The 27,616-nt window shown below is 41.7% G+C and overlaps 1 protein-coding gene across 1 annotated transcript; it reads right to left on the bottom strand.

Annotated features, from left to right (window-relative positions):
• Positions 1 to 40: 40 nt before the first annotated feature.
• On the bottom strand, positions 41 to 27,616 carry RIOX2 (ribosomal oxygenase 2). The gene is made up of 10 exons (XM_084631081.1): positions 27,479 to 27,616; positions 20,286 to 20,721; positions 16,794 to 16,913; positions 15,374 to 15,502; positions 11,371 to 11,474; positions 6,063 to 6,165; positions 5,159 to 5,324; positions 4,122 to 4,210; positions 2,633 to 2,743; positions 41 to 700 (listed from the first exon to the last, which is right to left on the bottom strand). Exons 2-10 carry the CDS (start codon positions 20,715 to 20,717, stop codon positions 542 to 544), a joined length of 1,413 nt encoding a protein of 470 aa, XP_084487207.1. The 5' UTR covers positions 20,718 to 20,721; positions 27,479 to 27,616; the 3' UTR covers positions 41 to 541.

Below are 27,616 nucleotides of genomic sequence, written 5' to 3'. Positions count from 1 at the left end.
TATGACCTAGTGAGACATTTACCCAAGAAAAGCCACCATAGTTGAGTCATACTTTTTATTGTTAGTTTTACTTAGTAAATGAGGCAAACCTGTGAGAAGAGCAACACAATTTTACTAGATGCTCAGTGCAGTGGACCTGTTTCTTATTGAATGACTCCCTTAGTGGATCCAGCCCTCATTGCCACATTAGGCATTTAGATCCTGACAACTCTTGCTCCCCCATGCTGTGGACATCTAAAGTTCTACCACTGTGCATGTACAAAGCCACTTTAATCCCTTAAGAGGAACAACCTCAATGGGAGAGACTGGTCTGGGGATTTGAAGCCAGGTTTCCCACATCTTAAGTGTTTTAAGCACTGAGCTATTGTGTAGGGGATAGCACCACCACCTAGGTTGCTTTGAGATTAAACCACATGCCTTTCCTCGGCAGCCTTGCATAAATCCAGCTCCATGGAAGAGGAGGAATCGGATTGTTCTTTGTCAGTACGTACTCCAAGGATGAAATGTTAGGCTCCAGGACCATGGCTGATTTTTGAAAGACTCAGATTACCTCAATGAGACATTCAGTCCAGAGCGATAACACAAGGTTCTGTTTCTCTGCATCCGACTTGAGGCTCAGTTCCTTAACAGCGATAGTAGCACTTCTCCAGATTTGCTTCAGTGCATCCATGTGAGATAAAGGAAAACGTAATCCATGAGCCTAAAAAGGAAATTACCCCCAAAAAATTAGGGAAGGGTAGAACTGAGGCCTAATTGAAACATTTTACAAAGTCTCTCCCACAACACTGTATGTGTTTGTTTTAACACGCAGCTCACCTCTGCTGTACCTGCACTGATGTGATGCAAGTGCAAACACCAACAGTGCAGAGCATCCACGGTAGGTATCCTGTTCTGGGAACATGAAGCATGTGTTAAACACCATCTGGATTATCATCCCTGCTGAAAGGAACATAGTGCTCCTGGGGGGTGTCACATACATTTACCTCATTCATATTTTTAGGTTGCACCACTGCCTACTTCAAAAACCACATGTACGTAGGTTGTGATGGCCACAACCTGTGCTCGCATAGGTGTCATGGGCCTGAGGGTTTTTCCATGGACCACATCTTCCCTTCGGCCGAGTGCACAGGGAGAGCTGCACTTTCATTCTTGTCATTTGTTTCTTGCTGTTTTTTCCTCTTTAATCCAGCAGTTGCCCCTGCAGTGGAGCTCTCAAGGGATGTATCAGTGGCATGGGCTGGGGACGCCATACCATGGCTCTACTGGATATATGCTGTGACCCTGTTCTACTCTGAGTCCCCACTGCAGCAGTGTCAGGTGCATTGTGGGATTTGGGCCAGGCCTTGCCTTGGACCCCACACAATGGTTAGACTTGCCTAGATGAAGTCTAATTCCAAAGCCAGTGCAGGATACCCGTGTGCCAGGGAAGAAATTGTGAGCATAGACACACTATTTGCTACAAATACAGGGGATAGCAGTCAAGCACACCAAATTTCTCTAGTATAATTACATTAAAATGCCAATCAAAGTGAGACTATTTGAAGTGGCACAGCAAAATTTAAGTTCTACAACCCACATACAAGAGTTATGAGGGCGTATATAAAGCCTGGTTCCAATTACCAAAGCAAAAACAAGTGCTAGACAAATAGCCTAAAGTATCTTTTGCCTCTAAATATTTTGTACAACATAGCTGTTTTTGAGGAATCCTGCGTTCTCAGTTCTTTCAGGTCAAAGCTTTAGCTGGTTCAGATTTATGTTAATCAGACATTCTGACACAACCCAGAGGCATTGCCACTCTGCTCAGTAAAATATACATGATCCAGATGAAGCAAAGGCTAGTCACACTGTTAAAGTCATCAACATTGTCCTGAAAGGAAGGATCCTTTCAGGCATAGCGATAAAAGCACCAGTCACAGGCTCTCTAAAGGAAGAGGTCTTCATGAAGTTTACATTTAAAAAAAAAACAACCCCACACACACTCTGTTGGCACATAACTTAATTATTGCATGAGTTTTAAAAATCACATCAAAACCCAAGTGCAGGGGTCAGACTGAGCCAACACATGGTCTGGTCTCTACAGAATGTAAGAGATTATTTGAAAAAACAAAACTGACTAGCTCTGTTGCCCAGAGTAATCCTTTTGAACAGCGCTGCCAGAGTCTGCAAACAGACAGAGAAACAAAGACCTATGGGTGGAACCCTGCTATTTAACTCAGTAAGGTGTTAATTATGGAACCTAATGGTGAACATTTGAAATGTCACCAGTGTTAAAACAAACAGCTATTCTGGCTGGTTTTTAGAATTGGGTGCAGTGCCCCCACACTTGGCTCCTGCCTCTTCCCCTCACAGCCAACTAGTCTTGACAGGGAGGGCAGCAGAGCACATAGAAGGGGGAGTGAGAAAAGCAGTGAGTTTCTGCTAATCCTCCAGCACATCTTGACTCAAGAGAAAGTGAATTAAGCCTTGCAGAACAAATCTACATGAAGCCTAACTTGGGTAATTAGCCATTTAAACACGACAAGCTGTAGAGATTCCTTTCCCTTCCTTGCAGGGGTAGAGTCAGCCCCGTTACACATTTAGAGCTGGTTATAGAGCACGCTAAACATCTTACTAAACAAAATAAACAACAAACCTCAGATATCCCTTCTTCATTAGTGTCATCATCCTCATTTCCCATCATGTGCCTCTCTCTCCTGTTCTTTAAAGAGTGATAGACATAAGCCATCTCTTTGCGACGCTCATCCTAAAAGACACCAGGAGGAAAACCATTTATTACACAAGACAGTGTAAGTTAATTACGTTGATCATATCTATTTACCTGCTTACTTAAGCAGCTCATTTTAAGACTAACCCACGAACTCTTACCACCCACCCTAGTCCAGCTGTCACCTGCTTTAGTGGAGACGAAGCTACAGAATGCTAGTCTTGAAAAAGTGACGTTCAGAGACTTCTGTTTTTCAGCCTACAATGCTGACTAGATGTGCGTGGGGGCAGGCATCTCGTCTCCCCTTGACCACGTGTGGCTGAAAGGACCATAGATAGATACATAACTAAAGCCATCAATAGGTTAAGACTACAGAATGGAACTTACGTTATTTACAACATGGACTTTCCTTCAGGGTGCACATCCTGCAGGGCCTTCATAAAGGACTAGATGGCTTGTTAGGATATGTATCTTGTCTACATCACAGGCCCAAAGTGATCTGAATTCGTTACTATCTCACAAATTTCAGGCCTTTGGTCAGATTCTGTGGACAACTGTCTGCCAATTGCAAGTAGTAGTTTCTGTGACAGAGTCAGCTACCCTCCAATCCGAGCACGGCTTGCCAAGGCAAGGAAGTTTGTTGTACCTGTGCTGTAGACAGAACATTAGTTTCTAAGACTATCAATCTAGATCCTTTCTCCACTAACCCCCTTCCCCTCCAAAAAAGCCTCTGCCAGCAGGCCTTGGTTTACATTGTGTCAAGAGTACTCATCAGAGACCATGATGTTACCATCTCCTCCATGGAACAACTCAATACCCATAGCCAGCATGGCAAGGCCAAGGATAACGGAGAGACAGAGGGTTACTTACAATCATAATGTAGGTGTGGCTGCCCCACTGAAGTTAACAGAGCTGCATCCTCTTGCACAAGGTCTTTAACAAATAATATGACCTAGCTGTTCTGTAGTGCTTTTCATAAGTAGATCTCAAAGCTCTTTACAAAGGAGGTAAGGATCACTCTCTCCAAAGAGGTGAAGTGACTTATTTAATGTCCTATCTTGAAAAGAATGTGTTTCAAAAGCAAATCTTCTTTGCCAAAGAGCAGCAAGAGGTATCTGAGTACCATATGGTACCAGGCTTTTTCTGGATCTAAGGCCATTAGCCAATTCCTGGTGAAAGCCCTGTGTATGGTACACAAAATCCCTGATTAAATCTACTTTGTAGAACTCCAAAATGAAAACACTCTACATTGTAAAACAGAATTGCATTACATCACTGAAATCTCATGACAAATCCTAATCAGATGCTGGACAACTAAACAAACACTCCTACAAACAGTCCAGGACAGCACAACAAAGCAGCAAACATCACAGCAACAATCATCTGGAGTCTATGCAGGCAGTTTCATTAGACTTACAGAATTTTCTTGATCGGGTTCCACTGTAATTATGGCATGATCTTTAAACCGCAATCTGATTTTGCTGTCTAATTTTGGTAATTTTCCACCTAAGAGAAAAACATACGGTCCTTCAGAAAGGAAGGAAACTAAACCATGCTTTGCTGAGAATTTTGTTAAGCTTTTTTCTTCCTGTAGCTTAACAAAGTCTAGGAATGAATAGCTCTACTTTTGACTTCTGCTCATTCTCAAATACAGGGAGGAAAAAGCATTCTTTCAGATTCTGAGCCGTTTACACTCACACTCAGATTCATGAGACACAAATAGCTACAACAGCAAGTTGGTGTATTAGCAACAACCTCCACCAGTTAAAGCAATATGCACTCAGAATAAATATGTAATTCTAACGATCAAGCACAACATTAAACATTTGCTTCACTCATTTTAAATAGAATAGTAATCAGTTCAAAATTCAAATCATATGTAACAAATTTACTATTATCACTTTGCCCCAATCAGCACCTTTAACCCATGGATCTCAAAGCAGTTCAACAACAGACATTAGTTAAGCCTCACAGCATCCCTCCTTTCGGGAAGGTTAGGTATTAGCCCCATTTTACAGAAGGTTAAACTGAAACTGGAGCACAGATAAAATGACCTGCCAGGATTCACACACAAAGTCAGTGGCAGAGCAAGGGGTAGGAAGGATTGGCAGGAACCCTGGCATTCCTTGTGATCTAATCACTTAACAGCACTTGCTGCAAAACTTCTGAAATTTCCTCCGTGCCAAGTCAGGTGCCATGGCTAGGCAGCTGATATGAGGTCATCACAGTTCATTACACTAATTATAACCATCTCATTGCTACCTTGAGCTCCCATCTGTCTGCTGCATCCAACTCTTGTCTCTTGCCTTACACCCAAGGACTGCATTTGGTGTGCATGCAAAGTGTCTACCGGAATGGGGAGTTGCTCCCATACTGAGGCCTCTAATGCTACCACAGTGCAGACAGTAATCATAATCCCCCACTAAGGGAAACAATACTAAATTTAAATGCAACCTGGAGCCAAGGGATCAGGGCTGTTCCCCAAGAAAGGCGGTAATCGGTTCATAATGAAATCCTTCTTCATGTCAGAGGATCTCAGTTCTTTGGTGTTTTCCAGCTGGTCTGCAAGACTTCTCAGAAAGCTGCTTAATCTCCTTGTTGAGTCAGCTATATCCACCTGCTGAATACACAGAGACCCTCACACATGAGCCCACATTAATTATCAGAGACAATCCTAATTCACTAAAGAAGGGATAGGTCAAAATCCTCAAAGCATTACAGATGCTGGGAACCATGCTACTGTGTGGAGTCTGAAGTTGTATGAGGAGAGTGCTCACATTTGGGGCTGTCAGTATCCCTTTGAACTGTTTTTTCTCCATGAAAAAGTGAAGTTTCTAGTGAAGATCTGCTAAATCGATGACAGAGCGCTCTCCGGTCTACCCCAGTACTCCAACTCCCCAAGAAGAGTAAGGGAAGTCGACCAGAAAGCGTATCTTGTTGACTCAGCGCAGTTAGGACACCGGGGTAAACCACATTATTCATGTACCTAGGGTAGCATGACTTAGGTCAACTTACCCCGATAGTAAAAACAAGCCTTAGCATCACTAAGAACGCCGCCAGAAGGAGGTGGCATCTGAAAGGGACCCCAAAGCAACACTACGACTGAGAGGAAAGTGTCAGAGCTTGGGAACATGTTGGATATGTAGAGAGGGCAGTTCAACAACCTAGACACAGCTTCTGGGCGACCTATTCCTTGGGGTTGAAAACGAAGGTGAACTGCAAACCTCAAAAGGAGGTGGTTTTGGTACTACACAATGGGGCCAACACGTCAATAGGGCTATGAGCTGCACTCTCCTGAACATTTCTTTAACATACAGAAGTTCATACTACATTTCCCCTCACAATTTCATCTCTTTACCATCAGTAGTTGCCTTGGTATACTTGTCCGTAGAGCCACATCTTCCTTCGCTGTATCAAACACAAGCCCAGGAATCGCATCTAACAAGAAATCTCCCCAAGAACTGCAGGGTGGAGGGAAACAAAAACAACTGAAATGGTGACACTGAAATAAGGCTCAAAGACACTATCTAAGCTGCTTCTCATCTACATAGAATGGAAGCTATGTATAGCTAACTTGGATAAAGCAAGTGTCTCTTTATTAGCATATTAGCTTGCTAATGTTGAGTTTAGATTTGCACTTAAAGCAAGGTTCTTAGTTATGTCTGAACAATACAGGGTATCCTTCCCAACTTTACCGCACTTACTCTTTGTGTATGGAGTGAATTTTCGGAGACTTTACGAATAAATCCATTACTGTATGAGTTAAAATTAATTGAAAAGTTTAAGAAATTTAGCACAGCATCAGACCTTTGACTCCAGTGGTCATAACAAAATAACAGAGTAGCTTTCAAAAAAATTACTGAACCATTATGCAGTGGCTACATTTGAAAATTTTCTTTTAGGATTAATGGTAATTTTTTGCTGTTATTTCCCACAGCTGAAAGTTTTTGCTTCAGAAGCTGACGAAAATTCCACAATTCGTTCACAATGGCTGTCATCTCCCATTGCACTCTATGAGAGCCAGGCACAGGGTGCCCTTAGCAAAGATGGCCACTGCCTCCATTCACCTGCTCCTCACGGTGCTCTTCTTTGCCTCCTGAAAGTATAGTGGGCCACCATCTTCCCTCAGGGCAGCTTGGCTTCACTCCCAAACAGCCTTAATTCTTCCCTGTAGTGACACCATGACGAAAAAAGTGAACATGTCTTTAAAAACTCAGCTTAAACCAATCTCAGACTACAAACACTAAAATGCTTTCATAATATGGCTATTGCATGGTGTCACTGAAAGGCAGAGTTAAGGGTGTCTGGATACCTTAACTGTTGTAGTTCAGTACTTAAAAGAATTACAAACATGTTGAACTCTGATGTTGCTGGGTTTATACACCTATAATGTATTTTCCCTAAATCACAGATCTGTACTCTTAATCATGTCCATCTTGACACAGATTATGTCTGGGAATAATTAAGTCCTGAAAGGTTTCAGTTGGAGAAGAGGACTTTAGTCAAGGAGGAGTCCACACTATTCAAAAATCCCATGAAGCACCTGTCTGCATCCTAGGGTGACTACATGCCTTTGAAAAATCTGGCCCTTACTCCCTCTACCTCAGTTCCCCATCTGTAGAAGGGAGATGATAATACTTCCTCTCTTGTCCTGTATTGTCTAGTTAGATTTAAGCTCTTCAGGGCAGAGATGGTCTCTTGCTATGTATACTGAACAGCGCTAGTGCAATGGGGCCGCCATCTCGGCTGAAGCTCTAGACCAGTGGTCCCCCTCTCCTCCCTCCCTCCGGCTGGGCCAGGAGCAGAGACAAGGCTGGGAGTGGGGGCCAGGAGCAGGGGCCGGCGGCTGGGACATGGCTGGGGGCTGAATCCAGGCTGGAGCGGAGCTGGGACTGGGTGGCGCTCCCTTCCCACCCCCTTGTAGGGGCTGGCCGGGCCCCCGGCACTGCCCCCCAGATGTTCCTCTGTGCCCACCTGGGGGGCGCACCCCACAGTTTGGGGACCACTGCTCTAGGCAGTGCTGTCATACAAGTGATACGTGAATAATAATGCCACCACCTCTGATTCAGAAAAGTTTACCATCTTTTTCTCCCTATGTGTCCCAACTGCTGCTGTTCATTGGGTGTATGTGGGGAAGGAATCTTTGGCTGATGTTAGTAATTAAACACTGGGGCGGCTTCCATCTTAGAGCTTCCCCTTCCCTCCTGCCTCTGCTACATTCTAAACAGAGGCAGCTCTGACCGTAGTTTTTAAAAACAATCAATTCCCGCTACCATGAGCTGCATCGTTATTGCATGGCTACACTGCAGAGCCAGTTAGAGACCAGAGATGCACCAGGAAATTGAAGCGCCAGCAGCCTAAATAGGACAGTGAAATACTGGGAGTTCCAAGCTGAAGAAAACCCCACAACCAAAATATTAGGACTAGCCAAAGATTCCCTTCACATGGCAGGGAGTGACATCTTCAGCCACTGAAACACTTGGAGAAAGAGCACGCTCTGGTAAAGTAGATAGTTAACTTTAAAATGGTGATTTTCAGGTAATTTTATAAACACATTAACATGTAATGCAAACACACACATTTTCAAAAGGACCACATTAATTTAATTTGTGTTTATATATGCACATACACACAAATAGGCAGGGCTGATGGCTGCTTGTTACTAAGGTTGCCCAAAATTTCCTGTTAAATGACCCTGTTCTCTAATTAAAGTTATCAAACTTTAGCCAAACATTTGGGCTGAAATTTTCCATGTTGGTGTCCACCTCAGACTGAATTGTTTTGAACAATTTTAACCAAAACAGTTCAGCTGTTTCCAAGATGAAGGATAGGGAAAAATATATTTTGCCCATGTTAAAAAATTCTGCAAATCGCTTCTCTGAAATGCTCTAGAGACCACATGCTTTGGAGCAGGGATTTGAAATTCAGCAGGGAGTGGTCTTTGTGTCGGGGATGTGCCTTTTGCCATCCCCATGAAAAATCCACCTAAATTTGGCTACGTTATAAGCCTCTGAAAAACTGTACTTTGCACATGCTCAGTAGAAACTTCTTGGACTTCAGCAGCTAAAATCTCCTAAGATTCCATCTTCAAAGAGCACGCTCCCTCCCCTCACAGCTACGAGTGTGACCTGGCTACACATGCACCATCCCAACAGAGAAACTGAGCATGCTTCAGCCCAAATCTAAAGGGGAAAAGGCAGACTCTCCCTGTAATTGCTGCTCTGGGATAGAGCTTGGCACCAGAACTGAGAGCAAGGATACTCTCTCTCCTGTGCTTTCAGTGAGCCCCCACTTCCAGGCAGTGGGAAGGAAGAAGCAGTGTGATTCAAATGCAGAGGAGAGAAGAGGAGGAAGAAAAGCTGACTGGGAGTTTAGTGTGTAGGGGTGGAAGGGCAGAGACTGGCACGGGCTGGGCACAGAGAGAAGCGTAGGCACAAGGGGGCAAGTTAAGGTTGCACAGGAATCTCAATTCTGGCATTTCCTTTTGAGTGCTTAACTTTGCAACCTTAAGTGTTCTTATAATAGTTGTTTGTGTTTCATACATGTTTAGAGTGCAACACCACACAGCTTGCGGTGTATTTAGAATTCTGTATATCCACTTCTTGGGTATACATGTTACTTGATGAATGCAGACATCCAGCCATATTAAACTGCCTACATAATCAAACCCCCATCCTGCTGTTTCTCTGTGAAGTCAGTGGAACACAAGCTAAGACTGCAAGTAAACATCACATTCATTCCATTGCCCTCAGTCACTCAGCCAAGGAAAACAACGCTTACAGGAGACACTGCTCATGATGCCAAGGAAGAGCACAAAATACGACTTTGACGACTATTGCATTTTAAGAGCTCTTGGAAATTTTCCCCAAAACAAACAGCACGTACCACACGTTCCTAATATTTATAGTCAGTCTCATCACTGCACTTTACCTGCAGGCATGAGAAATGCAGAGTAGTAGCTTTTCCTAAGATTGCTGCCCATGCTGCCTGGATTCTTGAGAGAATGTGAAGGAAGCTTCTATCTTGTTACCAATAGCCTGACGAGCATGGATAAATATTAGGTCATACTTTTCCTCTTAAAGGAACAGCACTCTTCTAGCCTCTTGCTCATTCTCAGAACACTCTAGGGAACATGGTCCTTGATGGTACTGCTTCTCAAGTAACTCAGTGAACTGGCATTGTGTTACGCCATAGCTGATGGATTATGTTCACTCAACACCAGCCTCTCAAGCCTTCAGCAGTTATGTGACGGGGATCTGATGCAATCCAGTGTAAATCCTCCTCTTTCAATATTATTTGACAGATATTATAATAGTTGTAAGGACTGACTTGAGCAATTCCTCTTCTGATCATAAAAAGTGATCACTGCAAGTGGATCCATAAAGCAGTGAGCTTCCTCAGCAAAATCTGCACCATGACAAGACAGCATGAGTTCTGCTAGGCCAAAGCAGGTCAGGAAGTATGGTTCTAATGCTGCCTCTCGATAATACGAGCAACAAACACACTGTAAAGTAACTTTTGATTACCAGAACTAGATCGCACTGTAAATCAGTAAAGACTCACCCACTGTATGGGAGAGACATGTTCTCTGCTCAAAGCCATTTCATCTTAACCTTCAGAACATGAACCAATTTCCAGGTGGAGAAAATCTGAAAGCGGGTCATTTTACATGGTCACCAGTGAATCAAGTAGGAAGTGCTATTCCAGGGTTCAGTTTTCCAGCAGCTATAAAAGGTGGTGTATTAGGTTTGTGTTGCTTTGGAGTATGGGCAGGATGAGACACCCCTACTGCTAGAAATCCTTCCCACATCTGATTCCTCACCCCGACCATTGAATCAGAGGCCAGCAGTGGAGAGACAGGTTAAGTGATAGCAGCGATCCCCCAGTGGGAAAAGGCATCAGCAGGGAGAGGGTGTAGAAAACAAAGGTGGAAGTTAATCTCTGGGGAAAGGCTGAAACGGGTAGATGAAAAGCATGAGGATATTTTTATAAAGGGACGGTTTACAGCTAAGACAAGTTTGGGTGCCTGGTGGAGGTGGCATAGGAGAGAAAAACTAACAACTCATCCTTGATGTGCTTAATATTCTCTGAGTTAAGAAATGTGCAATAAACTCTCCAGTTGGTGAGAGACTGTATAAAATGCAACACTGAATTTGTACCTGTCACCTTATCTTCCACCTAAAGTCCCCAGGTGATAAGTAATAAGTAAGTAATTAAAAATGATTCTGTTAAAAGCCGCCTACTTGCTATGTTTTTATGCAGCAATTAACTAATGATTTGCTTTCCCAGATCTTTATTACTCCTACATGAATACTGGCTTAGATTTCATTACAGTGTTGCACTTCTATGGTATCATTCATCAGAAGATCTTATAGTACCTTTTCAACAACTTTCACAAAAGCCCTGCCAGGAAGGCAGGTAAAGTATTATCCCTATATTACTGATGGGAAAACTGAGGCACAAAAGCTAGGGTATTTGCCCATGCTCACACAGCAAGTTCAGTGGCTGAACCAGGAACAGAACCCAAGAATCCCAACTACCAGGCCTTTGCTCTAGCGAACAGACAGTACCACTTCTCTGAAACACACATATTTTAGGTCACCTTTAGCATTTATCCAAACAGTGTCCAAGGAAGCCATGCTATGAAAGTGGTAAAGAATAATTACTTGTTTTGGTAGGTGCTGATGGTCACATGAGTAGAATATGATCCCCCTAGAGGAGTGTCAGCTTGGTGGATAGTTCCTCTTGGAAAGTATAACAAATCTCCTGGCTAAAAGAAAATAGAAGCAGTTAAGTATTTGAGTCTCTTGGTAACTACCTTACTGCAATGTTATCAAAATAAAGAAATTACTCCCTAGATATCAATGTTGACAGTTGAATATAAAATCATGCAATACAATAGACCCACCTTTCCATGCCACATAGCTGAGCGATGAAAGAGGACCTCTTAAGGATGGAGAGCCTGAGAGCTGAACTAAATTCTTCCTTATTATTTGTGAAGTCAAGGCAAATTAAAATTTACAATATGCACATTAAACTAGATACACACAAAATGAAGAAGTGACTGAGATCAGCCCATTGACAAAGTGAGCCAGTGGAAGAGTGACAAACAAGTGAAATGCTATCTGGATCCAACCTAACACCCTTGAAAGGGAAAAAAACTAGAGTTGCCTAGGAAAGCTAATAAAACCCATCTATGCTAGGTACTAACGTACTTTTAAACACAGTTTAAGCAGTTCTGGTAACAGGTCTTTAAAAAAATGACCACCCATCCTTCCTCCCACCACCCTCCTGTCTTAACAAGCCTTGTGAGCAAGGGCTCTTTAAAAGTGATGGCAATTTAGCAGAATGGAAATAACAGAAAATAAAGACGAGAGAGCAGAGAACAGACTGACAAAGGAACACCACCTTGAAGAAAAAATTTGCACCACTAAAAGAAACGCATCACAGAAAAATATTTCAGGCCCAGCGCAGCTCTGCAAGAAGATGTCACCACCAACCACATGCTTCAGTTCCCAAGATCAAATGTTACACAAGCACTGCCAAGGATTTGGTTAACTTTATTCCTAAAATTGATTTTAATTAGATATGTGACTGCTACTGCAAATAAGGCTAAATTTACAGCTTCTCCCATTAAATTCTGAATACCTGAACAATGTATTCCAAGAGAGAGTCATAAAATAACTATGGTAAAACACAGAATAAATTTTAGTCTTAAATTTCATTTATTTGCCAGGCTCAAACCACTCTTTAGGCAGATTAGTGGTCTTAAAAAAAAAAAAGATTTTAAGTGAATACTCTTCAAATGGCTTCTTCAAGTAGGTGAATTAAAGGTCTCCTCCAATTACAGAATTTCACAGGTTTTAGCAAGATCACTTATGTTTGCCCATTTATAAAGAGCTGTGGTTTGTCATAGGTAAACCACATGTGATTCACTTACCTTTTAACAAGCTTCCCTCTGCCATTAATAAATTCTCTTGATTATCTATCACAACTAGAAAGGATCCACTTGTTGACTTGTGGAGTAATTAACTTATGTTCTAGCTCACCTAGAGAGGAGCACCTCCTACAAGGAGTGCACCTAACTCTCCGGTATGTGTTAGCCCCGTTGGGAGCTCCCCACAGGAGAGTTACAACAGAAAAGATTGTAATCAAATGCTAACATTGGTTTATTACTTCTTTACAGAATGATTCGTTAATCACAACTTTGAACTATCTTGCTTTTCTAAATTATGGGTTTCCTGAGGCATGGTAAGAAACCTTATCAGTCAAATTGCAGGGGGTTATATCCCTGACCTTACATTATGAAGAACAATGGCTAATCATTTGTCCTACCTGATCTACCTTTCTCTAGACTATCATTTTGGTGATTAGGGAATAAAGTTACTAGGTGCTCAACAATACACAAAAGGGGAACTGATCTACTGGGTAGAAAGAAGTCAGTTTACAGTGTCACTCGTCAGAGCTGACCAACACTTTAAGGGCCAAATCCTGCTTGCCTTATTCACTTGATAGACCCACTGACCTCACCAGACTACTCATATGAGTAAGGCAAAGCAGGATTTGGGCCCAAGTCTTTAAGGGAAAACTGGTTCATACATAAGTGCATTATCAACATTAAGAAGCTATAAATTAAGGACTGCGAAATAATTAGGACCACCATGGGTTCTCAACCTAGGGGGTCACAACCCTCAGGAGGGTTGCAAACACGTGACAAAGGGTTATGGTCACACCTGTCTTTCCCTTCTTGCTAAAGGGTGGCGGGATCCCAGCTAGATAGATGGGGAAGTGTTCCCCAGTATGAAAAGGTGGACAATTTAACTGAATTAGCTATTGGTTAACTCTCATGGAGCTGAGCTCTGTGTTGGATACAGGTAGCAAACCAGTCCTTACAGTTCTCTGATGAAGAGAACCAAGTTCCACAGATACAGGCTGCAGGAAGCGGCGCAGGCCGAGGGATGTGCTGGCCACTGCTTCCCACAGCCCCCATTGGCCAGTGGGAGTGACAATTGGCCAAACCTGTGGACATGGCAGGTAAACAAACCGGCCCGGCCTGCCAGGGGCTTTCCCTGAACAAGCAGCGGACCGGCTTTGAGAACCACTGGAGTAATGTACTCTTTAATGAGATGAAGGGTACTAGAGTATGGCCCACCATATGCAACAAGTGAAAAGGAACTATATTCATTAGACTCTGGATCAAATCTTACAACCCCTCAGACTTCTATTAAAGTCAATGAATTTCTCATTTATAATACTCACAACCTACTTCCATCCAAAGCCAGGTTTTGACTTGAATCTGTAATGCCATACACTTGGAAAGAGTCCATTAACATGAGTTTCTCATGCAGAGACCTTGCAGGATTTGGCCTTATGACTGACACAAAAGGTAGAGAAGCTCATCATAGAACCACGGAAATGTAGGAGTGCAAGGGACCTTGGGAGGCCACCTAGTCCAGCCCCCTCGGCTGAGGCAGGACCAAGTAAACCTAGGCCGTCCCTGATAGGTGTTTGTCCAACCTGTTCTTAAAAATCTCGTGATGGGGATTCCACAACCTGTCTTGGAAGCCTATTTCAGTGCTTAAGTATCCTTAGAGTTAGAAAGTTTCTCTGAATATCTAACCTAAAATTTCCCTTGCTGCAGATTGAGCCCATTACTTCTTGTTCTGCCTTCAGCAGAGATGGAAAACAGTTGTTTGCAGTTTTGGTCCCAGTATAGTAGAGAGACAAGGTGGGTGAGGTAATATCTTTTATTGGACCAACTTCTGTTGGTGAAAGAGACAAGCTCTCTGAAGAAGAGCTCCATGTAAGCTCAAAAGCCTGTCTCTTTTATTGGACCAACCTCTGTTAGCGAAAGACAAGTTTTCGAGCTTGTAGAGAGCTCTTCTTCAGGCTGAGAGCCTCTCTCTTTCACCAACCCAAGTTGTTTCCAATAAAAGATATTATCTCACCCACCTGGTCCCTCTCTAGAGAATAAGTGATCACTGTCCTCTTTATAACAGCCCTTAGTGTATTTGAAGACTGTTACCAGATCCTCCTTCGGTCTGCTTTTCTCAAGGTTAAACATACGGGTTTTTTCAACCTTTCCTCATAAGCAATGTTTTCTAAACCTCTTATTTTTGTTACTCTCCTCTGGACTCACTTCAGTTTGTCCACATCTTTCTTAAAGTATCCAGTTTGGGGCACCACAAAATACTCCAGCTGCAGTCTCACCAGTGCCAACTAGAGTGGAACAATTATCTCCCATGTCTTACATATGACACTCCTGTTAATACACCCCAGAATTATATCACCCTTTTTTGCAACTGCATCACATTGTTGACTCATATTCAATTTGTGATCCACTGGAACCCCCAGATCCTTTTCTGCAATACTACCACCTTGCAGGTCTTTCCCCATTTTATAGTTGTACATTTGATTTTTCCTTCTTAAGTGTAGTACTTTGTATTTGTCTTTACTGAATTTCATCTTGTTGATTTCAGACCAGTTCTACAATTTGCCTATAGGATACCCGACTGCCCTTTTCGCCAGACTGTTTCCAGTGCTCTGAATATCATTTTTATAAACACATTCAGGGCATTCTTCTTAAACAATGCATCAGAAAATAAAGTTATTACACTATTGTGTTTCACAGCCAAAGCCAAGAAAGCCATGTGCAGCAAATACTAGTACCTTTAATATGAATTCATGTGTTGGATTCCCAATCTGATCCTCTGATTCCACATTGTACTCTCGAGCTAAATGTACAGTAGGTTTGTAGAGACGCCAGTGTTTCTCTCCTTCCAGCTGAAGGATAAACACCTGCAAAGGGCCACAAGACAATATGCAACAAAAAGCCATGCTGTGCCTCAAACCTCCAGTTGCTCAAATTTTGAACTCTGAAAAAACCCAAGGGACTAAGTGAGAGAGATAGGTAGCAAAGACAAAAAAAGTCGAAGTGATGGCCTTACTGGTGACACCCAGAGTTCTATAAAGTTCAAAAATAGTTCTCTGCCAGTCACATAAGAACACAGAGCATGTGAAATAGCTAGTTGCATAACAGTTCCAAATGGAACACTGAATTCTATCGAAGGCTTTGGAGACAGCTGAGAGGTACATTCTGCATGTGTTAGGTAACTAAAAAGTATGTTTGTGTGCAGCTAAAATTCCTTTAACAAACAAAACTTCTAGATGCATTTATCTGAAGTGAAATTAAAAATAAAATAAAAACAACCTCTGATTCATGAGGAGACATTTATGCCTTTTATTTGTAATATTTCTAAAACCAACTAGAAAATATTTGTTTTATTTTTAAAACATGACAGCTAAAAGAAGAGAGTCAGGCAGCGTAAGTCCCCAACTTCAGGTTTTGTTTTTTTAGTAAGTTTTATAAAATGTAATGTTTTTACATTGTAATGTAAATAACGATTTTGTTATTTTTAAAAGTTAAATGAAGACATGTCTCGATTTAAGGCTTCCCTGGCAGCATTTACAAACTAGTCACTCTAGTGTTGTGCTACTAAACAAAGTACCAGAGTGTGCCAGTCTATTTCTATTGTACAAGCTGAAGAAATTGCAAAGAAAAGAAGATTTCCAAGTTTTTACAGTTTTAATAATTGGAAGGTCTGACCCCAAGAAGTGCTAGGCACCTACAACTCCCAATGAAATCAGCAGGCTCTCTCAGGATCAGGCCCTTGATGCGTTCTAGGTAACAAAGGTAGGTCTGGAAGTTTTTAATTGATTTTTTGACCTGATCGTGACTTTTTAAAATCACCACCACTGCTGTAACACTTCTACACTGAAAGACAAAGGCTGCTGGGAAGCTTCTATAGCTTGTCGGCATCAACTTAAAATCCCACACAACAGTTCTGGAAAGCACATTTCACAGGACATTACCATCAAATTACTCAATACCTTTTCTTTAAAATGAAAGAACCCTTGTCCGTTACTTTGACCAAATCTATACCTAGACAGAACATAAACCTGTCCACATATAAACACACTCAAAGCTATCCAATAAGTGGATCCATTTAATGGCTTCCATAAAGTGAACATACTTCCACCCTTAGAAACGCTGCTTGTAAATTTACAGATAGCAAGCTTGTTCTCTCACCTCAACATCATCGTAGTGGGGAGGCAGACCCTGGGACCCTGGAGGAGTAATGTAAACATTGGAGCCAACCAAAGAGCCAAAGTAGCATTCCAGCTTCTCCTGGATCCTCCACAACTCATCCTTTAAAGAAAGCAAGTGAAATTACCACAAATAAACGTTACTTCTAAAAGCAAGTGTGGCATTTGTTTTTTTTAAAGTAATGTTTGCTGTATTACTCTAACTATGGTATCGGTCCACATAGAGGAACTTAAGTGATGGGAGAAACTGTAAAGGTAGTTTGCCAAATGTTTTGTGCTAGGCCGCAGGCCTATTAGGAGTGCTCCGAAAGATCGAGGCCTACACGCAGCAAAGCAGCGAGTTATTGGCTTTAATGAAGGTAAGTGACACACCCGCAACAGGGACTCCGAGTGTTGCTGTCACGGAGGCAGGGAACCCAGGGCACCGGAGCTTTGCCTAGGACGGAGTCCGACGAAGAGGCAAACAGCGAGCCATAATAAGCAGTACACAGGAACAGCTCATGAATATATAATTAGGTACTTTTTAAAAAGGGGTTTTTTGCCACCTGGCAAAGGGCCATTCAGGGCAGACAAAACCAGCCCAAAGCTGGTGATAGTTGGTTTTTTATGTTTTACAGTGACCTGTCGGCTCCAAGAAAGCGGAAGTTCCTTAGCTAGGCCGTAACAAAGTCTTCCGCAGTCCCTTACACCAAACAATGGAAGTTTGGAGTCCTACTAGAGAGGGATGCCAGTTGCCTCACTAGAACATGTCCATGGCTGAATGCTGTGTGGAACAGCAGAAAAAAATTAGCTGTGAAGGTAACCAGCAAGCCAGGTGCCAATCTGGAGGTGATATGCTGCCCTGACTGCTATGGAGAATAGGTAGAAGGTACCTCTACCTTCCCTTCTTTATTATTTCTACAGATTTCTACATTTCTCTATTATTTCTACAGATTCTAAAAACAATGCGGCTAAGGGGAGGGAAAAAGAAACCAGAGTCAGTCAATCAATCTGTGAATAATATCTTAATGCAATCAATATATATAGTGTCTCTATTATACAGCATAGAATCATAAAGAGAGAGTAAAAGGTCCCAGCCCTGTTACTAAAGATACCAAATACAACACAATCAAATCACATTTAGAAAACAACGTAAGTTCTTCCATTATTCACTCAGTTCTAAGACACTAAGCTAGAATCTCTGACCATTGTTTTTTTTCCCGCCCTCAGCCCGCTCCAACCTTTCCTAGCATCAACATCTGGATATTTTACTGGTATGCCTCCAAATATAATTTAAAGATATTTGGTGTTAGAACTTCTAGTGTCTATACTTCAGTGTTATGGAATTACCCTCTTATTTAGGCCCAAAAAATGAATTTTAGCTTTTAAATCAGACTTGCAGAGACACATGTTGGAAGATACTTTTAAATATGTCCAAAATGTAAAAGAATTGAGTTACTCTATGAAAGATGTTGAATACTAATTATTACACTGCCACTGCCAAAACCTGTTGGTTTACAGTTAAAGATTCTTTCATGTCAAACCACTGTGTGCGCAACACAAACACACACACTTTCCTCCAAATCCTTTATAAACAAGGAAAGACTCAAGCCAGCCTTATCTCCCTGAACACATACACACAGGCTTATCCAGTTATCCTAAATATAACCCACACTAGGAGAATGTGGGTCCCTGTGATTGGTTCATAGGACAAGTTTGAGTCTTTTACAATTTCCATCTAGAGCCCGTCAAACTTTTCTGCATTTTGATTGTTCAACAACAAAAAACAATGTTTTGTGAAAACTTTCACAAAACAATAAATTAATCCCATTTTTCAACCAGCTTTAGAGCAGGTCAAGATGTTTCAAAATACCAGCAAAAATATTTTTCATTAAAAAAAAATTAATTTTTCCCCAATCAGCTCTTCTTGCAGTTAGGGGATTTTTGACCTATGATTACAGTCAATAGGACTTGGGCCCCTAAATGCCTTAGGTGTTTGTGAAAATTTTACCCCAAGCCTTTTAGTTCAACCAGTAAAGTCTCATGCTTTTAGCACTGATGGTCTAAGTTTCAAACCCTAATGATAGCTCCCCACCAGAGTCAGTTACGCTACACTATACCTCCACCAAAACACCCCTTCCGTTTGGGGGTGAAAAAAGACATACAATGCACACATGAAATTTCTCTAACTCATATCCTAAAGCCAAATCTTAATGCCAGCTGCACAACATGCCAATAAACAGTCCAAACATGGAATGTCTCAACATTGCTGAGCTTAGTTATGGTTTGGCATTGCAGCTATCCAAACTGCTTTTATTACTGCCTTGTATGTTCTCAAAGAAGGTTGCTCCCATTATTCCTCTAGTTCCCTTTAAACCCTTTTTATTAATTGCATAAACGAGTTCTAAAATATGCTGCCGTCACCCACATCTGACAGATACGACATGCTTAAGGAATTACACCCATATCGGGGTCCAAAATCAATGAATAGCCTGAAACAGAGGATGCCTTCCTGCTACCCTTCTACAAGAAGGCAAAGGAGTGCTATCAATTTATGTGCATTCAACGAACACTCTAGACTGCACTATCCACTCCATCTTCAAATGCCAAATATGACATTGAGCCCCAGGACTACAGTGAAATCAAAAACACCCTAAGCAAGATATTACATTTGGGGCACAATTGTAACAGATATACCTCCCAAGAGACTAATACAAAATTAAACTGTAAGTTGGCATAATTGTGCCTAATACCCAGCTCAGGGTATTGACATTTCATCCCTTTGTAGACTATACGTGGAACCATCCTCTCCTTCCCAGGGTTACTGATTAAATCAGTGCACAGTGAACGCTAAAAAGTAAGAAAAAGACAAGCAAAAGAGAAAGCAGAGTGAGCGTTTGCTAAAATGGACCATGCTACTAATTATGCTGTCATTCAATACTAGTGTGTTTTGTTTATAAGAAGGTGGAGTGTTTTGGAAATATTTCACACCTTGCTGCCTTGCCTCAAAAGAACCGGTATTAAAACCTGCACTTGCACACAGAAACAAAAACAAGAAGGGGTGGGTGCGTGAACTTTAAGACGAAAATAAAGATGGGTAATAATTAAGTTTGTGTTTATCCTTCCCTAAATTACAATGGTAACAAAACAAGCTTTTAAGGAGGAGTTCTAATCTTCTTACACCATGGATCAGTCTGTAGACATGCCCCTTGCTAAAGCATGGAAGGATGGTGCATAGAGCAAAGTATGAAATAGTGTTTTAATTCAGACAGTTCATTTATAAAGTAGTAGGTGTTGACAGCCTGCTGGCCAGCAGCTTAAACCAATTTCCCCCTGATTTCATTAAGATACATTGTGATACACTAATATACACTGTGCCTCCAACCTGACTGAGGCAAATAAGACAGCAGCTAGGTAATATGCAGCATTTGTATTTTACAAAAACACATAATAAGCAGGACATGAGCCACAATCTGTGGGCAACAGTAGATCTAACCTTAAATCTCTGAGGCTGGTGAAACTGTATCGTTGCTTTTTTCTGATCAAAGTCTCTCTTCAGCTGCATATAGTTCACTTTGCCATCTTTATTTAAAACCTTCTTTTTTCCATTCACACATCTGCAGATATTAAGATCTCTTCCATAGTAAAAACCCTGGCTGGACAGCTCCTTCAAATCCATTAACTGGAAGAGAGACTGGTAGTAAGCAGCCACTGAAGGGTCATCTCTCTGAATAAGCAATGGCTTTTGTTCCCAGTACTCCTTGAAGAACGTCTCTTGTTCGATGGGAAAGATCAAACTTTCAAAGACACTGTCTGGGCTGTCATAGTTCATAGGTGAAGGCGGGCAAGATGCTTCCACCTTTGCTCGTTTACATGGTACATGTACTTTCCTTCCTGTTTCGGCTTGTTTCCCTCCTTTCTTCGACATGTTCCTGTTAAAGTTAATAAAGAAAGTAAGGCCACTAGAAACAATACAGTAAATCAGCTAAGGGGTTACAGGCCCAGATCAGCCCCTCTCAGTTTAATACATGACAACCTGGGGCAGGGAAACTGCATGAAGAGCTCCTTTCTGATTCTCCCCTTCTCCTCCAAATTATTCCATAAGGACAAGGGAGAACATTCACATGTACCATGCACCTCAGTTCCTCTCACAAACACTTAGTGATTCCCAAAGACCTCTGCAGGTAGCTGTTGCTCACTTAGACCCCAATCCTGCAACTGGTTTCACATTTTTGAGGGTACTGGAGGGTTGATTTATGATTGTTGGCTGTCTCAGGTTGGCAATACTAGCTCCTCATTTATTTCTGACGACTGCCTTCAATCTCACAGTTTTACCCTTACGAAGAATGGTCGCCGCTTCTAATTTTTGTCAGCAGCACTGATGTCACAGGCTTAGCTGGCAAGATGGCCAACACCTCCCATGGCTTCCAGTGGGGGTGGGGGAAATTAAGCCAGCCTGACCTCAGGGAAGATGGTGGCCTCTTAATAACCACTGGAAGGCCAGAACATGGAGGTGCTGGAATGACCCTGTAGGAGCAGCAAGGAAGGTGAATGTGTTAGAAAACATGACAGGAAACTATGAAGAATCAGGGGGTTCAGGAAAGGGCAGGGAGGATAAGTCACACGCTGAGGAGGGCGCAGTACAATGTGATGGATAGGGGACTGTCAAGGAAAAGGGAAGGAAATAAGGGGGACAAGTGAGCGTAGGGAGTAGAAGACTGTGAGGGAACATGGAAGAAGATGTCAACGGGGTAGCTGGCTCTCCTGTTTAGTTAGGGTGGGGGATAGAACAGGAGCACCCCAGGAGATAGAGTGTAAGCAGAGTAGCAAACTGGAAGGCATTTGTGTTTAAGGTTGAATTTTGAACCTGAGATCATCACATAAGAATTTAGGATGAGCAGCTTCCCTCTAAAGGTAAAAAATTATGACTTAAAAGCAAGCCAACACACAATTATATTTTAAAAATCTTATGATTTGTGAATGCTAGGCACTGGCAATACTCAGTTTATAGGAAAGAGAAAAAAATTACACTGGAAAGAATCAAACTGGTGTCAGCCTTAACAAAGCATTAAAACTATCAAAACACTGAGGCCTTTCTGTTGCCCCTACAGAATTATACACTCTAACGGGATATATTGTAAGGCTGCACTTTGATCTTGTGCAAAACGGTCAAGCTTTGTGGTTTATACTAGGGTGGATTTAATTTAAATCAAATTGATTTAAAAATCAATAGTCAGGAAGACTCAATTTAATAATGGATTTCTACATAAAAGTGCATTCTTGTTGGTTGTTATAACCTTAATACATATTCTTCACAACTCAGAGATAGACATAGGTTTCATTTTTAGAAGGTACACACTTATACATTTTTAAACAGTGATTTATTTTGAAAACTTTTCAGATTAGTTTTACAGCTATATCAGAAAATAATTGGTTATTTCATTTACCAAAGGTAACTGAAGCCGTTATTTATGAAGTCATTGGGAGATGAACTATCTCCAATTCTACAGGTTAATCATTAGTATTTGGAGGATTGTCTTGCCCTGCTGTATTAGGAGAACATCACCAGACAGACATTTAAATTGTTTTATTTAACTAAAACAACAACGCTAAGTATTATGGATTTTTTTCTTCAACAGCAAACATATAATATTTTAACAAAACAAGCATATATGTCCCTCGCTTCTCACATTTATCTCCAGACTTCTTCTCCTTCTCCAGATCTAGTCCGCAGCCAACAATGTTCTATTCATTGAACTTTTTGAAACTTTGCACTTTTAGAGAGAGGTAAGGGATTAGGGTGACCAGATGTCCTGATTTAATAGGGACAGTCCCAATTTTTGGGTCTTTTTCTTATATAGGCTCCTATTACCCCCCCATCCCGATTTTTCACACTTGCTGTCTGGTCACCCTATAAGGGATTGACTCTGTGTTCACAAATTTGCAGAGGGACAACAGAGTTGAGGTTTCTAATTTCTCACCTCTATATATTATTTATTTACTTAAAAACATTTTTGCTGTTAAGAAGCATGTTACCTCTGGAGACACAAATCCACAGTTTGAGAACCGCAAAACTAAGCATCTCTGATGGTATCTTCTAGACTCAGCACTGAGTCCCATTGGGTAAATAAAAAGATTAACCTAAATAATCTATACAGAAGCCTGTGGAACCCCATAAAATTGGGTCCCTAATCCATGAACTATTGGAACTCATTTACAAAACTTTTCTTAAATATTACATGAATATATTGTCTCATACTATAGAATTAGAATTTATAATCCCTATTCCATGATGAGATATCTTTGAGCTATAATGCCTCTTAATTAAAACTATCTTTAGATAGGTTTTTTCCTCAAAAAGTATTTTATCAAAAAAATCCGATTTAAATAAAAAAATCTGATTTTTTTTTTAAAAATCATTGATTTTTATCCACCCTGGTTTATACTGTCACTGAGAACCTGTCATTACAGACTAGCAATTGTACAGTTGAAAGTCATTTATTTTGCTCTTCTAGGCAAACAAAATGCTTGCGTGTCATTATGTAAAAACAAAGTCAATTCATCACATTGCTTCAACGATGCAGCGACACTTTAAAAAGGCAGAAAGGTAGCACATAGTGTACTGGGGAGAAGTAAAAATGCTGAAAATGTTAGAATCTACTACTATAGATACATCAATAACACAAATGTAAACAAGTTTAAGTATCTGTACTTTTAAGACCTATACCAATCACACCAGCCTCTTGGCACATTTACCTGTTTTTAAATGGAAACTTTAAATGTAATCTAGGGCTGTTGATTTATAGTAGTTAACTCACGCGATTAACTTAAAAAAATTAACTTCAATTAAAAAAAGTAATCGCGATTAATCGCACTGTTAAACAATAGAATGCCAGCTGAAATTTATTAAATATTTTTGGATGTTTTGCTACATTTTCAAATATATCAATTTCAATTACAACACTGAATAGAAAGTATACAGTGCTCATGTTATATTATTTTTATTACAAATATTTGCACTGTAAAAATGATAAAGAAATAGTATTTTTCAATTCACCCCATGAAAGTACTCTAGTGCAATCTCTTTATTGTGAAAGTGCAACTTACAAATGTAGATTTTTTTGTTACATAACTGCACTCAAAAACAAAACAATGTAAAACTTTAGAGCCCACAAGTCCACTCTGTCCTACTTCTTGTTCAGCCAATTGCTAAGACAAACAAGTTTGTTTACATTTACGGGAGATACTGCTGACTGCTTCTTATTTACAATGTCACCTGAAAGTGTAAACAAGCGTTCGCATGGCACTTTTGTAGCCAACGTTGCAAAGTATTTACATGCCAGATATGGTAAATATTCATATGCCCCTTCATGCTTTGGCCACCATTCCAGAGGACATGCTTCCATGCTGATGATGCATGTTAAAAAAATAATGCATTAATTAAATTTGTGACTGAATTCCTTGGGGTAGAATCGTATGTCTCCTGTTCTGTTTTACCCACATTCTGACATATATTTCATGTTATAACAGTCTCGAATGATAACCCAGCACATGTTCATTTTAAGAACACTTTCACAGCAGATTTGACAAAACGCAAAGAAGGTACCAGTGTGAAAGTTCTAAAGATAGCTACAGCACTTGATCCAAGGTTTAAGAATCTGAAGTGCCTTCCAAAATCTGCGAGGGATGAGGTGTGGAGCTTTCAGATGTCTTTAAAAAGCAACACTCTGATGCGGAAACTACAGAACGTGAACCATCAAGGTCCGCTCTGCTTTGGATCATTATTGAGCAGAACCTGTCATCAGCATGGACGCATATCTTCTGGAATGGTGGTTGAAGTATGAAGGGACATATGAATCTTTAGCGCATCCGGCATGTAAATACCTTGCGATCCCGGCTACAACAGTGCCATGTGAACACCTGTTCTCACTTTCAGGTGACAGTGTAAATAAGATGTGGGCAGCATTATCTCCTGCAAATTGTAAGCAAACTTGTTTGTCTGAGTGATTGGCTGAAGTAGGACGCAGTGGACTTGTAGGTTCTAAAGGTTTACATTGTTTATTTTTGAATACAGTTATTTTTTGTACATAATTCTACATTTGTAAGTTCAACTTCATAATAGAGATTGCACTACGGTACTTGTATTACGTGAATTGAAATATACTACTTCTTTTGTTTTTTACAGTGCAAATATTTGTAATAAAAATAAATATAAAGTGAGCACTGTACACTTTGTATTCTGTGTGGTAACTGAAATCAATATATTTGAAAATGTAGAAAACATCCAAAAATATATTTAAATAAACGGTATTCTATTATTGTTAATTCATTTTTTTAATTATTTGACAGCACTAAGGTAAACAATCTGTAGACAGGGATTTCATTTAACAGAAGATTGGAGAACAACAGACTATATAACTTTATTGTTAAAGTGAGCAAGAAACACAAATCCAAACAGTGATATTCAATTTCTTTAAAGTGTTCCTGCTTAGAATTAAATCACTGAAGCCAAACAATGATTAAGGCCAAAATTTTAAAACCAGAGTCCAGAAACGTAGGCTTATAAACAAACATTTGAGCAACTAAATAGAAGTGACCTGAATATTACTCCTGGTGGCATTCTGTGTCAAAAAATTAAAAATTCTGCGCACAATATTTTAAAATTCTGCGTATTTTGTCAAAATAACACTATATAATTGTACCAGTTTCAATTATTTTGGTAATGTATTCAAAATACCTGTCAGCAAGTATGTCTGTAACAATACAGATACACAAAAAATTGCCCCATGTATAGAGAGTTAAAGAAACCTGTACAACAATCCAGTTCCTGTTTCTCTCCTCTCCCTCACAGAGCCCAGCTAGGGGGACAAACACACACACCCCTTTCCCCACCAGAATCCAGTCATGGGGTCCCTCCCCGGCCCAGACACTTTCACCCCCTCTACCCAAGGCCAGCTGCAGAGCCCCTCCAGCCCAGAAACTCATAGCCCTTCCCACCAGAGCCCAGCCACAACTACTCCCACCCCAGACACTCTCTACCCCAGACTCACACCTCCAACCCCTCAGAGGCCAACTGTCCAGTGACCTGTCCTGTTCATTATATGTCAATCCCCCAACTTTGTGTCATTTGCAAAGTTTATCAGTGATGATTTTATATTTTCTGCCAGGTCATTGATAAAAAAGGTTAAACTGCATAGGGCCAAGAACTGATAGTTACAGGAACCCACTAGAAACACACCCGCTCAGTAATGATTTCCCATTTACAACTGCATTTTAAGACCTATCAGTTAGCCAGTTTTTAATCCATCTAAGGTATATCATATTAATTTCATATTCTAGTTTTTTAATCAAATTGTCATGTGGAACCCACTCTCAGGATTTGAAACACCCTGGCTTCCTGAAAATACTGGATCAATTCCCAGCAAGGTCACCTCAGGCCTTCAGCCTGGCCAGGTAGATAAACAGCATTCCACGCACGAATGTGAATGTGGGGTTTCAGATGAAACTTAACAAATAAAGGTTTTGAAACGTCCCCACACTGTTGTACTGCGTGCCAGTTAGCTGCTGCCTTCTGCCAGAGCAGGGCTTGCATTTTAATAGTGCTGTATGTATGAAGTATATTAGTATTCCGGGACCCTTAAGGGATGAAAGGTGCTATCATTATAAGATATTATGCAGTCTACATATAGCTTGGTCATTTAACTGTGCATGAAGCCTCTACCCCACCCCAACCACTTTAATAGGGAGGATTCTTCATCCTTTACTCCCCTCTTCTCTAGCTCCAGCACATTAAACTGAACATTTTAATAATTACTGCCTAGGCTTGGAAAGATCAGATTTTTATCAGTTAATGTAGCTAAAATCGATTTCCCTGCACACGCACACACACAAACCAGCAACAAATTTCCATCCTTTAGGGAAATTTACAGAAAAATGCTGCTTGAAAAGGTATCAGAGTTTGATTGAAGGATATTTACTTCCTTTATTTCCACACAGGAAGTTGACAGCGTGCGCCTCAGCGCTTATAAAGGTTTAACTTCTTGAATCCCAACGTCTTTGGTCATTAAAGCATTACTGCCCCCCACCCACCCACATTTTCCAACAACTGTGAAAATTTAAAACTTGATACAGAGGATTTTAAAAGGCGGAAGGCTCATAATGTTGCGTAACTGTGAAACACGAGAACCAGGGGAAGAGGCTTTAAACCAAACATCGGTATTCTCCATCAACAGTAAAAGCCGCAGCCTGCCCAGCCCACTCGTGCCCCAGGCGCCCCTGCACCCACTGCAACCGGGCGAGGAGGAAGGGGGGCGGCAGCGGGCACACAAAGGAACAGGGGCTCTGACACCCCCGCTGAAGCCGAGCTGTCCCCGCCCAGCATGGCCTGACAGGGAATGGGGGGGGGCAGGGCCCGCAAGGTGCTGGGGGGGTTGGGGGCGGGAGGTCCGGGCGGGGGCGTGGGGAGAAGCAGAGACACAAGCGCTTGCCCAAGGGCTGCCGCCTGGGCGGGTCCGCAGGAGCGCGGCGGGCGCTGGGCGGGCAGCCAGAGGCCGAAGTTCTCTCCCGCCGCCGCCGCCGCCGCCCGGGCCCCTCCTGCCCCCGGCCGGCGGCTGCAGCTCTTGCCCGGGCTGCTCGCCACGTGGCTGTCCCCGGCGGGGGGGGGGGGGGGGAGCCGCCGGCCGCACTTACCTGCTCGGCGCGCGGCGGGAGCGTGACGGGCGGAAACGGTTGGGCAGGGCCCGGCCTGGAGGAGGTTGGTCCGCGCGGCTCTTCCTGCGCCGCGGGCTCCTCCCGCCGCCGCCGCCGGATCTCCCCTGAGGTGGCGGC

The sequence above is a fragment of the Lepidochelys olivacea genome (genome assembly GCF_965140295.1).
Source record: "Lepidochelys olivacea isolate rLepOli2 genome assembly, chromosome: 1".
In the NCBI taxonomy this organism is placed as follows: Eukaryota; Metazoa; Chordata; order Testudines; family Cheloniidae; genus Lepidochelys; species Lepidochelys olivacea.
The sequence above is the reverse complement of the archived record's forward strand: the minus strand, read 5'-3'. Positions and strand labels throughout refer to the sequence as shown.